Source organism: Hyla sarda, chromosome 8, assembly GCF_029499605.1.
Source record: "Hyla sarda isolate aHylSar1 chromosome 8, aHylSar1.hap1, whole genome shotgun sequence".
Lineage (NCBI taxonomy): Eukaryota > Metazoa > Chordata > Amphibia > Anura > Hylidae > Hyla > Hyla sarda.
Genome location: NC_079196.1, coordinates 15,524,128 through 15,538,979, shown reverse-complemented (window position 1 = coordinate 15,538,979; position 14,852 = coordinate 15,524,128). Strand labels below are relative to the sequence as shown.

General features: G+C 44.4%; 1 protein-coding gene across 2 annotated transcripts in view; it reads right to left on the bottom strand.

Annotated features, from left to right (window-relative positions):
- The window catches only part of WNT6 (Wnt family member 6), a 123,452-nt gene extending 109,262 nt beyond the window's left edge, over positions 1-14,190 (bottom strand). For both annotated transcript variants that reach the window (XM_056535500.1, XM_056535505.1), the window contains exon 1: positions 13,961-14,190. In XM_056535500.1, the coding sequence (XP_056391475.1) occupies positions 13,961-14,037 (77 nt within the window). In that variant the 5' untranslated portion in view covers positions 14,038-14,190. The remainder of the gene's footprint in view (positions 1-13,960) is intronic.
- Positions 14,191-14,852: the final 662 nt, after the last annotated feature.

The window sequence follows — 14,852 nt, the reverse complement described above, 5'->3', positions numbered from 1 at the left end:
TATATATGTGTGTATAGGTACAGACATATAATATAGCCCAGCATTTCCCATTCAGGGTGCCTTCTGCTGTTGCAAAACTACAACTCCCAGCATGCCCGGACAGCCATTGGCTGTCCGGGCATGCTGGAAGTTGTAGTTTTGCAACAGCAGCCAGAGGATTCATGGGAAATATAGGCAGCATGAGAAAATCATTTTTTATTCAGAAATAGAAATCAACATGGCTGAAAACCTCATGCCTGCCACATCATAAAAAACAGGTAAGCACAAGGCGTACACAAGAACCTCGGCATCAATCTCTAATAATATTCTGTGCTGCATTATTTATATCTATGTAGGTACAGACATTTAGTATAGCCCAGTGTTTCCCATCCAGGGTGCCTCCTGCTGTTGCAAAACTACAACTTCCAGCATTCCCGGACAGCCATTGGCTGTCCGGGCATGCTTTGAGTTGTAGTTTTGCAACAGCTGGAGGCACCCTGGTTGGAAAGCACTGGCCTAGCCTATAGTATATGATCTGTTCTGCAGATTCTGTCTTCACCTGTGTTGTGACTCAGCCCCAATTATACTCTGCTCCTTCTTCAGGGCCAACCATGACCTCTCCATGGGTCACATTCCGCATCTGACCTGGACGCTGCTCAAGGTCTCGGTGACTGACGGCTAATCCCTTTATCCTTTTCCTGCCGCTACCTGTTCCAGCACTTCTGCTTGTCCCGCAGCGACGTTGTCCTCGCTCCCCGGTTCATTCATATTGTTTACGCGATAGACAGAATATTATGCGCCGCGGCTCCGCTAGTTCAGATTGGCTGCTGTGTATAAGCACAAGCCCTGCAGGAACCGACTGCATGGAGATATGGACACAGCACAGGGATATGGGGTCCGCACCTCACACCTTATAGGATCTGATACCACAGGACACAGCACAGGGATATGGGGTCCGCACCTCACACCTTATAGGATCTGATACCACAGGACACAGCACAGGGATATGGGGTCCGCACCTCACATCTTATAGGATCTGATACCACAGGACACAGCACAGGGATATGGGGTCCGCACCTCACACCTTATAGGATCTGATACCACAGGACATAATACAGGGATATGGGGTCCGCACCTCACACCTTATAGGATCTGATACCACAGGACACAGCACAGGGATATGGGGTCCGCACCTCACACCTTATAGGATCTGATACCACAGGACACAGCACAGGGATATGGGGTCCGCACCTCACACCTTATAGGATCTGATACCACAGGACACAGCACAGGGATATGGGGTCCGCACCTCACACCTTATAGGATCTGATACCACAGGACACAGCACAGGGATATGGGGTCCGCACCTCACACCTTATAGGATCTGATACCACAGGACACAGCACAGGGATATGGGGTCCGCACCTCACACCTTATAGGATCTGATACCACAGGACACAGCACAGGGATATGGGGTCCGCACCTCACACCTTATAGGATCTGATACCACAGGACACAGCACAGGGATATGGGGTCCGCACCTCACACCTTATAGGATCTGATACCACAGGACACAGCACAGGGATATGGGGTCCGCACCTCACACCTTATAGGATCTGATACCACAGGACACAGCACAGGGATATGGGGTCCGCACCTCACACCTTATAGGATCTGATACCACAGGACACAGCACAAGGATATGGGGTCCGCACCTCACACCTTATAGGATCTGATACCACAGGACACAGCACAGGAATATGGGGTCCGCACCTCACACCTTATAGGATCTGATACCACAGGACACAGCACAAGGGATATGGGGTCCGCACCTCACACCTTATAGGATCTGATACCACAGGACACAGCACAGGGATATGGGGTCCGCACCTCACACCTTATAGGATCTGATACCACAGGACACAGCACAGGGATATGGGGTCCGCACCTCACACCTTATAGGATCTGATACCACAGGACACAGCACAGGGATATGGGGTCCGCACTCACCTTATAGGATCTGATACCACAGGACACAGCACAGGGAATATGGGGTCCGCACCTCACACCTTATAGGATCTGATACCACAGGACACAGCACAGGGATATGGGGTCCGCACCTCACCTTATAGGATCTGATACCACAGGACACAGCACAGGATATGGGGTCCGCACCTCACACCTTATAGGAATCTGATACCACAGGACACAGCACAGGGATATGGGGTCCGCACCTCACACCTTATAGGATCTGATACCACAGGACACAGCACAGGGATATGGGGTCCGCACCTCACACCTTATAGGATCTGATACCACAGGACACAGCACAGGGATATGGGGTCCGCACCTCACACCTTATAGGATCTGATACCACAGGACACAGCACAGGATATGGGGTCCGCACCTCACACCTTATAGGATCTGATACCACAGGACACAGCACAGGGATATGGGGGTCCGCACCTCACACCTTATAGGATCTGATACCACAGGACACAGCACAGGGATATGGGGGTCCGCACCTCACACCTTATAGGATCTGATACCACAGGACACAGCACAGGGATAATGTGGGGTCCGCACCTCACACCTTATAGGATCTGATACCACAGGACACAGCACCGCACCTCACACCTTATAGGATCTGATACCACAGGACACAGCACAGGGATATGGGGTCCGCACCTCACACCTTATAGGATCTGATACCACAGGACACAGCACAGGGATATGGGGTCCGCACCTCACACCTTATAGGGTCTGATACCACAGGACACTGCACAGGGATATGGGGTCCGCACCTCACACCTTATAGGATCTGATACCACAGGACACAGCACAGGGATATGGGGTCCGCACCTCACACCTTATAGGATCTGATACCACAGGACACAGCACAGGGATATGGGGTCCGCACCTCACACCTTATAGGATCTGATACCACAGGACACAGAACAGGGATATGGGGTCCGCACCTCACACCTTATAGGATCTGATACCACAGGACACAGCACAGGGATATGGGGTCCGCACCTCACACCTTATAGGATCTGATACCACAGGACACAGCACAGGGATATGGGGTCCGCACCTCACACCTTATAGGATCTGATACCACAGGACACAGCACAGGGATATGGGGTCCGCACCTCACACCTTATAGGATCTGATACCACAGGACACAGCACAGGGATATGGGGTCCGCACCTCACACCTTATAGGATCTGATACCACAGGACACAGTACAGGGATATGGGGTCCGCACCTCACACCTTATAGGATCTGATACCACAGGACACAGCACAGGGATATGGGGTCCGCACCCTATAAGATGTGGGTTTAATGTTACACACAGGAAGGTCCTGTCCTCCGGTATTAGGGGAATCTTTGGGTATTTATCCTGTACAGATCCCACGTTCTATAAGTGACGTCATTTCTCCCTCCCGCTCCCCCTGTCCAGATAGTGACGTCCGCTGCTTCTGGGGTATCTAAGACTTTTCTGTGTGATACTGACTGCTAGGTGGATGCATTCAGGCCTATCATGTGCGATCTGTGGCAGTAGTGTATCTAAGCTTATCATGTGATACAGTCTACTAATCCAATGTATCTAAGCATTTAATAATTCTCGTGTTTGGTTTCTTCAGATTCAAGGAAATGAACATTCAGGACAAATAAATAGTCCATAGTGTTCCAGACCGAGCACTACAACCCCCATCATGTGATCATTATCCTGGGCTGTGACTCAGATCTGCGGCCCCCCCTATAATCCAGGCCATGTGTGACCGTCCCATATTTCAGCTGTAGAGATCCCTGGATGTGACACTTCCCTCCATTATATTTGGTATTAATTATAAAGATGACGGATCAGCACAAGGCGCCGCTCCCATCAGCCTCATCTGGATCTGTTTGTATCTGACCGTAAGAGACGGCGGCCATATGATCATCACCGGCTGTGAATGTCCCTGCCTGACAATACATGGGGGCGCCCTTTATCTTCTCTATGAACAATTCCACATATGGAGGGAATGTCACATAGATGAGGGTGGACGTGTGCGCGGGTTATGGAGGAGACACAAGACAGTCACTGTGCAGAACAAACATCTCATATCTATCTATCTATCTATCATCTATCTCATATCTATCTCATATCTATCTCATATCTATCTCATATCTATCTCATATCTATCTCATATCTATCTCATATCTATCTATCTATCTATCTCATATCTATCTATCTCATATCTATCTCATATCTATCTCATATCTATCTCATATCTATCTATCTATCTATCATCTATCTCATATCTATCTCATATCTATCTCATATCTATCTCATATCTATCTCATATCTATCTCATATCTATCTCATATCTATCTATCTCATATCTATCTATCTATCTATCTCATATCTATCTATCTCATATCTATCTCATATCTATCTCATATCTATCTCATATCTATCTATCTCTCTCATATCTATCTATCTCATATCTATCTATCTATCTCATATCTATCTATCTCATATCTATCTCATATCTATCTATCTCATATCTATCTCTCTCATTTCTATCTATCTCATATCTATATATCTATCTATCTATCTATCATCTATCTCATATCTATCTCATATCTATCTATCTCATATCTATCTCATATCTATCTATCTATCTATCTCATATCTATCTATCTCATATCTATCTCATATCTATCTATCTCATATCTATCTATCTCATATCTATCTCATATCTATCTATCTCATATCTATCTATCTATCTATCTCATATCTATCTATCTCATATCTATTTATCTCATATCTATCTATCTCATATCTATCTATCTCATATCTATCTATCTATCTATCTATCTCATATCTATATATCTCATATCTATCTATCTATCTATCTATCTCATATCTATCTATCTCATATCTATCTCATATCTATCTATCTATCTCTCTCATATCTATCTATCTCATATCTATCTCATATCTATCTCATATCTATCTATCTATCTATTTATCTCATATCTATATATCTATTTATTTATCTATCTATCTCATATCTATCTATCTATTTAGAAGAAGATAGAAGAACAGCACATCCAATTTAAAAGATTATCCGTATGGGGGTGCACGCAGATCCTGGATCCTTGGTTAAAGGACCTTAAAAAATTTAAACAGCAAAAAGAGATCTTGTCCACAGCACCAATTCCAAAAAAGTGAAAATTTATTCCATAACAGGTGTCAAAACAGCAGCGACGTTTCAGTCAGCTCAACTTGAGAAAGGTCAGGTTGAGCTGACTGAAACGTCGCTGCTGTTTTGACACCTGTTATGGAATAAATTTTCACTTTTTTGGAATTGGTGCTGTGGACAAGATCTCTTTTTGCTATCTATCTATTTATCTATCTATCTCATATCTATCTATCTCATATCTATCCATCTGTCTCATATCTATCTATCTATCTATCTATTTATCTATCTATCTCATATCTATCTATCTCATATCTATCTATCTATCTCATATCTATCTATCTATCTCATAGCTAGCTATCTCATATCTATCTATCTCATATCTATCTATCTATCTCATATCTATCTATCTCATATCTATCTATCTCATATCTATCTATCTATCATCTATCTCATATCTATCTCATATCTATCTCATATCTATCTCATATCTATCTACAGTGACTAAATCTCTGTATTGACAATAGCAGCAACAGCGACACCTACAGGTCAGTAGACAGGAAGCAGGTAGAAGGGTCCATGTGAAACTTGTAAAACAAAAAATGACACACAAGCTCCTAGGACAGTGGTCTCCAAACTGTGGACCTCCAGCTGTTGCAAAACTACAACTCCCAGCATGCCCGGACAGCCAACGGCTGTCCGGGCTTGCTGGGAGTTGTAGTTTTGCAACAGCTGGTGCCAAAACTAGTAAACTACACACAGGAACAAGCAATGTTCAACCCGTTTCACGCCACTATTAGACAACATTATTTTCAAGGTGATTGCACTGCAACAAAATGTAACAATGTATCAACAACAACAATGATACAACAATAATAACAAACAGAAGTTTCAACTCATATAAAGGCTTATGGTGGTAAGGTACATATTTATTCCTGGGATGCAATTGGTTAATACCAAAAACCAATGAGCACGTATTGGGGGACATCAGGCGACCAATCAGATAGATATTTTTGTGCTCCACATAGAATCTAACTGGTTGCTATGGGCAACTGCTCCACTTATTTGTATCAGTTTTTGATACATTTCCCCATCGTGAAGGTGATTGATCTCCAAACCTATTGCAGGACTACTACTCCTAGCAGATTGGATGTCAGAGATTGGAGTTGTAGTTTGGCAGGCTGGAGCTAGAAATATATATATATATATATATATATATATATACAGTCATGGCCGTAAATGTTGGCGCCCCTGAAATGTTTATAGAAAATGAAGTATTTCTCACAGGAAAGGATTGCAGTAACACATGTTTATTCCCTTTGTGTGTATTGGAACCAAACAAAAAAAGGAGGAAAAAAAGCAAATTGGACATAATGTCACCAAACTCCAAAAATGGGCTGGACAAAATTATTGGCCCCTTAACTTAATATTTGGTTGCACACCCTTTGGAAAAAATAACTGAAATCAGTGTCTTCCTATAACCATCAATAAGCTTCTTACACCTCTCAGCCGGCATGTTGGACCACTCTTCCTTTACAAACTGCTCCCGTTCTCTTATTGGGCGGCGCCTTTTCCCAACAGTAATTATAAGATCTCTCCACAGGTGATCAATGGGATTTAGATCTGGACTCATTGCTGTCACTTCAGAACTCTCCAGCGCTTTGTTGTCATCCATTTCTGGGGCTTTTTGACGTATGTTTGGGGTCATTGTCCTGCTGGAAGACCCAAGATCTCGGACACAAACCCAGCTTTTTGACAGGGGGCTGTACAGTGCGACCCAAAATCCATTGGTAATCCTCAGATTTCATGATGTCTTGTACACATTCAAGGCCCCCAGTGCCAGAGGCAGCAAAACAACCCAAAACATCACTGACCTCCCCCATATGTCACTGTAGGTCCTGTGTTCTTTTCTTTGTAGGCCTCATTCTGTTTTCGGTAAACAGTAGAATGATTTGCTTTATCAAAAAGCTCTGTCTTGGTCTCATCTGTCCACAAGACGTTTTCCCAGAAGGATTTTGGTTACTCAAGTTCATTTTGGTAAAATGTAGTCTTGCTTTTTTATGTCTCTGTGTCAGCAGTGGGGTCCTCCCGGGTCTCCCCCATAGCGGGGTCCTCCTGGGTCTCCTCCATAGTGGGGTCCTCCTGGGTCTCCTCCATAGTGGGGTCCCCCTGGGTCTCCTCCATAGTGGGGTCCTCCTGGGTCTCCTCCATAGTGGGGTCCTCCTGGGTCTCCTCCATAGTGGGGTCCTCCTGGGTCTCCTCCATAGTGGGGTCCTCCTGGGTCTCCTCCATAGTGGGGTCCTCCTGGGTCTCCTCCATAGTGGGGTCCTCCTGGGTCTCCTCCATAGTGGGGTCCTCCTGGGTCTCCTCCATAGCGGGGTCCTCCTTGGTCTCCTCCATAGCGGGGTCCTCCTGGGTCTCCTCCATAGCGGAGTCCTCCTGGGTCTCCTCCATAGCGGAGTCCTCCTGGGTCTCCTCCATAGCGGGGTCCTCCTGGGTCTCCTCCATAGTGGGGTCCTCCTGGGTCTCCTCCATAGTGGGGTCCTCCTGGGTCTCCTCCATAGTGGGGTCCTCCTGGGTCTCCTGCCATAGTGGGGTCCTCCTGGGTCTCCTCCATAGTGGGGTCCTCCTGGGTCTCCTGCCATAGCGTTTCATTTCATTTAAATGTGGACGGATAGTTCGCGCTGACACTGATGCTCCCTGAGCCTGCAGGACAGCTTGAATATCTTTGGAACTTGTTTGGGGCTGCTTATCCACCATCCGGACTATCCTGCGTTGACACCTTTCATAAGTTTTTCTCTTCCGCCCACACCCAGGGAGATTATCTACAGTGCCATGGGTTGTAAACTTCTTTATAATGTTGTGCACTGTGGACAAAGCCAAATCTAGATCTCTGGAGATGGACTTGTAACCTTGAGATTGTTGATATTTTTCCACAATTTTGGTTCCCAAGTCCTCAGACAGTTCTCTTCTCCTCTTTCTGTTGTCCATGCTTAGTGTGGCACACACAGACACACAATGCAAAGACTAAGTGAACTTCTCTCCTTTTTATCTGCTTTCAGGTGTGATTTTTATATTGCCCACACCTGTTACTTGCCCCAGGTGAGTATAAAGGAGCATCACATGCTGGAAACAATCTTATTTATCCACAAGTTTTGAAAGAGTGCCAATAATTTTGTCCAGACCATTTTTGGAGTTTGGTGACATTATGTCCAATTTACTTTTTTTTCCTCCTTTTTTGGTTTAGTTCCAATACACACAAAGGGAATAAACATGTGTATAGCAAAACATGTGTTACTGCAATCCTTTCCTGTGAGGAATACTTCATTTTCTTGAAAAATTTCAGGGGTGCCAACATTTACGGCCATGACTGTGTATATATATATATTTATACACCTGCCCAAAAATATTCAAAGTTTACAGAGAATAAGAGGAAACAATGTTACCAATACACATGGGCAAAACTTCTACCGCAAACTGATAAACAGTAACAATATCCAACTAAATACTAACAATCTGAGGGGTTCATATACTTTTTTTCTATTAGACTTTTTTCTGACAGCTGTTGGCATGCTGGTAGTTGTAGTCCTGCAACAGCTGTAGAACCAGAGACTGGAGAACACAGATCTAAAGTAATAGTCTCCATCCCAGTGTTTTCAAGCTAGTGTGTGGCAAGTTGTTGCAAAACTACAACTCCCAGCATGCCCAGACAGCCTTCGGCTGTCTGGGCATGCTGGGAGTTGTAGTTTTGCAACAGCTGGAGACACACTAATTGGGACACACTGATCCAACCCATTGCACTATAGAAGTCTGTAATGACATGCTGGGAGTTGTAGTTCTGCAACAACTGGAGTCACACTGGTTGGGAAACACTGCCATAGCCCGGTGTTTTTCCCAACCAAAGGCTGTCTTGGCATCCTGGGAGTTGTAGTTTTGTAACAGCTGGAGACACACTGGTTGGAAAAATACACTGCTCCAATCCATCGCACGGCGAAGGCTCTCAGGACATCCTGGGAGTTGTAGTTCTGCAACAGATGGAGACACACTGGTTGGGAAACATTGCCTGAGTCAAGTGTTTCCTAACCAGGGTGCCCCCAGCTATTGCAAAACTACAACTCCTAGAATGCACAGACTGCCAACGGCTGTCCGGGCATGCTGGGAGTTGTACTTTTGCAACAGCTGGAGACACCCTGGTTGGAAAAAAAACTGTTCTACCATATGACATTTGCCCTATTTTAGTATTTGTGCCTCCAGCTGTTGCAAAACTAAAACTCCCAGCATTCCCAGATAGACTTTGGCCGTCTGGGCATGCTCGGAGTTGTAGATTTGCAACAGCTGGAGACACACTGGTTGAGAAACAGTGGTCCAACCCATTGCACTCCAAAGGCTCTCAGGACATGCTGGGAGTTGTAGTTTTGCAACAGATGGAGACACCCTGGTTGGGAAACATTGCCTGAGCTCAATGTCCCCCAAACAGAGTGCCCCCAGCTGTTGCAAAACTACAGCTCCCAACATGCCCAGACATACTTTGGCTTTCTGAGCATGCTGGCAGTTGTACTTTTGCAACAGCTGGAGGCACCCTGGTTGGAAAAAAAAACTTTTCTACCATATGACACTTGCCCTATTTTAGTATTTTTTTCAAATGAGTGTGCCTCCAGCTGTTGCAAAACTAAAACTCCCAGTGTTCCCATACAGACAACTTTGGCTGTCTGGGCATGCTGGGAGTTTTGTAGTTTTGCAACAGCTGGAGACTCACTGGTTGGGAAGCATTGCCCCCATACTATCCGCTCTCGCTCAGGGCATGCTGGGAGTTGCAGTTCTAGATAGAGAGCCCACAGGATATAGAGGTGCATTTGAAGCCCAATGTGAGTGCAAGCTCTTGGGGAGAGTCCTGGCATTACCCAGCACCCACCATGTAATGCAGTCACATGATCACCCCTCCCCCCCCTTTATAGGTCCCAAAATGAAGAACCGCTGATTGAGGAGACCCCCTCTCTGCCGGGTCACACTCCCTATCTCTCCTCCTGTGCAAATACTTAACCCTTCCCCTGCCGGATCCCTCCCCCAAAGTAAGTGGTCTGACCCGTTTATTATTATTTTGCCGCTCCTGTCTGAACTCGTCTGAAGCCGAGATAAAATATTTTATAAACTTCCCGGGTAATAATTAATTTACTGAGATCAAGATAAAAAAAAAAAAACAACAACCGGAATTACAGCCTGTGCGCCTCACCTGCAGCCTTTCCCCCCTCACTAGTGCCGGGCATGCGGGGGCTTGTAGTCCTACAGCAGGCAGTCATCGCATAGTGTTGTATCTATACTGTAAGGCCATGCTTGTCCTTGTAGTCCTACAGTAAGCAGTCCTTGCATAGTCCTGTACCTATAATGCAGTGTTTCCCAACCAGGTTGCCTCCAGCTGTTGCAAAACTACAACTCCCAGCATGCCCGGACAGCCTTTGGCTGTCCGGGCATGCTGGGAGTTGTAGTTTTGCAACAGCGGGAGGCACAATGGTTGGGAAACACTGCTATAATGTAATGGCATGCTTGTTCTTGTAGTCCTACAGCAATTGTCAGTGCATAGTGTTGTATCTATAATGTAATGGCATGCTTGTTCTTGTAGTCCTTGCATAGTCCTGTACCTATAATGCAGTGTTTCCCATCCAGGGTGCCTCCAGCTGTTGCAAAACTACAACTCCCAGCATGCCCGGACAGCCAAAGGCTGTCCGGGCATGCTGGGAGTTGTAGTTTTGCAACAGCTGGAGGCACCCTGGTTGGGAAACATTGCCATAATGTAATGACATGCTTGTTCTTGTAGTACTTCTTCTAGACGTATACTTCCCGATACAAGTGTAATATCAAACCTGTCAAACATTTTAGGACTACAAGTCCCAGCATCTACTTTGCCTATTGGGGGTTGCACTTCCAGAAACAATGTATCTAGAAGACAACACTCCTGTCGCATTGTAGTTGTGGTGGAACTATAAATCCAAGCATGCCCCGCCGGGCTGGGGACTCTAGACCCATATATATATATATATATATATATATATATATATATATATATATATATATACACACACACAATGCTGTACACCAGCCCGACATGCGGATTTCTGATTCCCAGTCTGCTGAGAGTTGTAGTTCTACATCTCCCACATTTAGTGGGTTGGATTTATAGTGAGCCCCGTAAATGCTGAAACTTCCAGTCCAGCGTATTGTTCTGTGTAACAAGTGTTGTCCTGTTATCTCCTAAGAACTACAACTCTCAGCATTCCCAGGCTTATAGATAACTGTGTATACGATTATACGATATGTTTGCAACAAAGCGCTGACCTGAGACTGACTCTTACTCCAAGCAGCTGAAAGAACTACAACTCTCAGCATTCTCCAGTGCATTATATAATATAATAATAATAATTATAATAATAATAATATAATAATAATATAATAATAATATATAAATAATATATAAAAAATAATAATAATATATAATATAAAAATAATACATAATAATATATAATATAATAATAATATATAATATAATAATAATAATATATTAATAATAATATAATAATAATAATATATACAATATAATAATAATAATAATGTAATATATAATAATAATTTAATATATAATATAATAATATAATATAATAATATATAAGATAATAATAATAATAATAAGATAATAATATATAATATACAATATAATAATAATATAATAATATATAATATAAATATATAAGATAATAATAATAATATATAATATACAATATAATAATAATATAATAATAATATATAATATAATAATAATATATAATATAATAATAATATTATATAATATACAATATAATAATAAAATAATAATGAATAATAATATATAATAATATTGGATCCCAACCCGACCTGGGATTGACTCTTACTCAAAACAGCAGAAAGAACTACAACTCCCAGCATTCTCATAGATAACTGTATATTTGACAATGCATTCTATGATCACAGTGCATTTGTTATATGATACGTTTGCAACAAAGCGCTGACCTGAGACTGACTCTTACTCCAAGCAGCAGAAAGAACTACAACTCTCAGCATTCTTAGGCTCACATAAATATATATCTTACAGTATATCCGCCAGTGTATTCTATTATCACAGTGGATTTATTATATTATACGTGTGCAATACAAATCCGGATACATGGACCTGACCTGGGATCGACTCTAAGTCCAAGTAGCAGAAAGAACTACAACTCTCAGCATTCTTAGGCTCATATATAGCTGTTCATAATTTTATCACAGTGCGTTCATTGTATAATACGTGTGCAATACGGATATATGGACCTGACCTGGGATGGACACTTTTTCTTCAAGGAGCAAAAAAGAACTACAACTCTCATCAAGTCCTTACAAACTGTAGTTAGGAAACCGACTAAGAAGCCTCCAAGGAGACTGAGCTGCTTCTATCTGCGCCCAATGCTCCATGGATCTGCTGTATTTTGCGCAGCGCAAACCTAGGAATATATATTTTATACATCAGTGTTTTCCACTACAACTTCCAGCATGCCTGAACATGCCTGGACAGCCGCAACCTGTGGCATCATGTCTTATCTGCAACGCTTGTGTAAGGCAGTGTTACCCAACCAGGGTGCCTTCAGCTGTTGTAAAACTACAATTCCCAGCATGCCCAGCTGGAGGCACACTGGTTTGCAAAATACTAGTGTACATTCAGTGTCTTCCAACCTGTGGCACCATTTTTTTGATCTGCAATGCTTGTGTCAGTTAGTGTTTCCCAACCAGTGTGCCTCCAGCTGTTGCAAAACTACGACTCCCAGCATGCCCGGACAGCCGCAGGCTGTCCGGGCATGCTGGGAGTCGTAGTTTTGCAACAGCAGGAGGCACACTGGCTTGCAAAATACTAATGTACATTCGGTGTTTTCATACCTGTGGCACCATCTTTTATCTGCAAGGCTTGTGTAAGGTAGTGTTTCCCAACCGGGGTGCCTCCAGCTGTTGCAAAATTACATCTCCCAGCATGACCAGCTGGAGGCACACTGGCTTGCAAAATACTAGTGTACATTCAGTGTTTTCCATTTCCAACCTGTGGCACCATTTTTTTAAACTACAACGCTTGTGTAAGGCAGTGTATCCCAACCAGCATGCCTCCAGCTGCTGCAAAACTACGACTCCCAGCCTGCTGGGAGTCGTAGTTTTGCAACAGCAGGAGGCACACTGGCTTGCAAAATACTAGTGTGCATTCAACCTGTAGCTCTCCAGTTGGTGCAAAACTACAACTCCCATGGGTGTTGTAGTTTTTGTGCCACAGAACCTTTGACTTAACCCTTCAATGACAGCCACCCACCTACAGACCATTTCTCTCCCCCCCCCCCTCAACCACTGCAGAGCATCGCAACCCTTCCATCAGTCTTTTTTCCTTGCAGATTTGTTGTTTTTAGCCATCAGATGGTAATCCCAGGGCTGTCAAAACGCAGCAGAGCATTGCTCCCCAGTCTTTCAACAGCTCCAGTGTCTGAGTCCTTCGCATTATGTCACTGATCTCTGGCAGCAAGCAGTTTTCCTTACCCCCCCCCCCCCCCTAGACATGTCCAACAACCACCGCAAATACTGAACACTGATCACCCCCCCCCCCTCCCCAAAAATACAGATCTCTCCTGTGGACAACCCTTCACCAAATATCCTGGGCATGTGGAGAAGGGACAAGTGGGAGCTTGTGGTGGGGAGAGGTAAGTCAGCCAGGGTTATCACCATTGTGGGATATCTCTATGGGTTCTACTCACCACCACAGTCCTATGATGTTGGCAGGGCACAGGAGAATGAAGAAGAGACCCAGCTGAGTCCTGGACAGGGGCATCATGGTGGCACCAAAGGTGAAGGGGGGGAAGACAGATGAGATGGATCTCCAAAAAGGCTCCTTCTGGCTTCTTCCTCAACCAAAGGGGAGGCAGCCAAGAACTCACAAGGAGCTACATCAACAAGTAGAAAACTCCTAGGAATGCCTGGATTGTTCACTTTTTTTTTTAATCTTCCTATGGGGATGGAGCAGGTGGGAGGACAGTAGCAGCACTCAGCATGGGCTGGAGCTCTGGGGACAAGGAGGTCCAAGGTGCAGACTCCAGAGCGCAATTCAGTGGGCACAGACTGTCCCTGCAGGCTGAGAGCTGAGAAAGGGGAGCAAGATTTGGGGAGGAACACAAGCAGGGTCGTGGGAGGAGAGATGAAAGACAAGGAGGAGGGAAGGAGATAGAGGGAGGTGAAGAAGAAGAAGGAGAAATATTAATTGTGCATTGCCCTGAATGATAAGGGAGGGAGGGAGGAGGGAGGTGTGTGGGGGTCCAGGTCTACAGTACAGGGTCACCATACAGGTAGGTCAGGGGGTGGCAGGTACCTGGGAAGATCACGCTGCACCTGGAAGTTGCAGAGGGTGGCATAGTTGTAGTCTTGCAACAGCTGGAGGCACACTGGATTGGAAAACACCAGCATGCCCAACCAGTGGGTCCCCTGTGGCAAAACTGCTCCCATGGGAGTTCCAGAGGGTGGCACTGATGTAGTCCATAATACAACTCCTATATATACTACTATAATACTGCTCCTATATATACTACTATAATACTGCTCCTATATATACTACTATAATACTGACTCCTATATATACTACTATAATACTGCTCC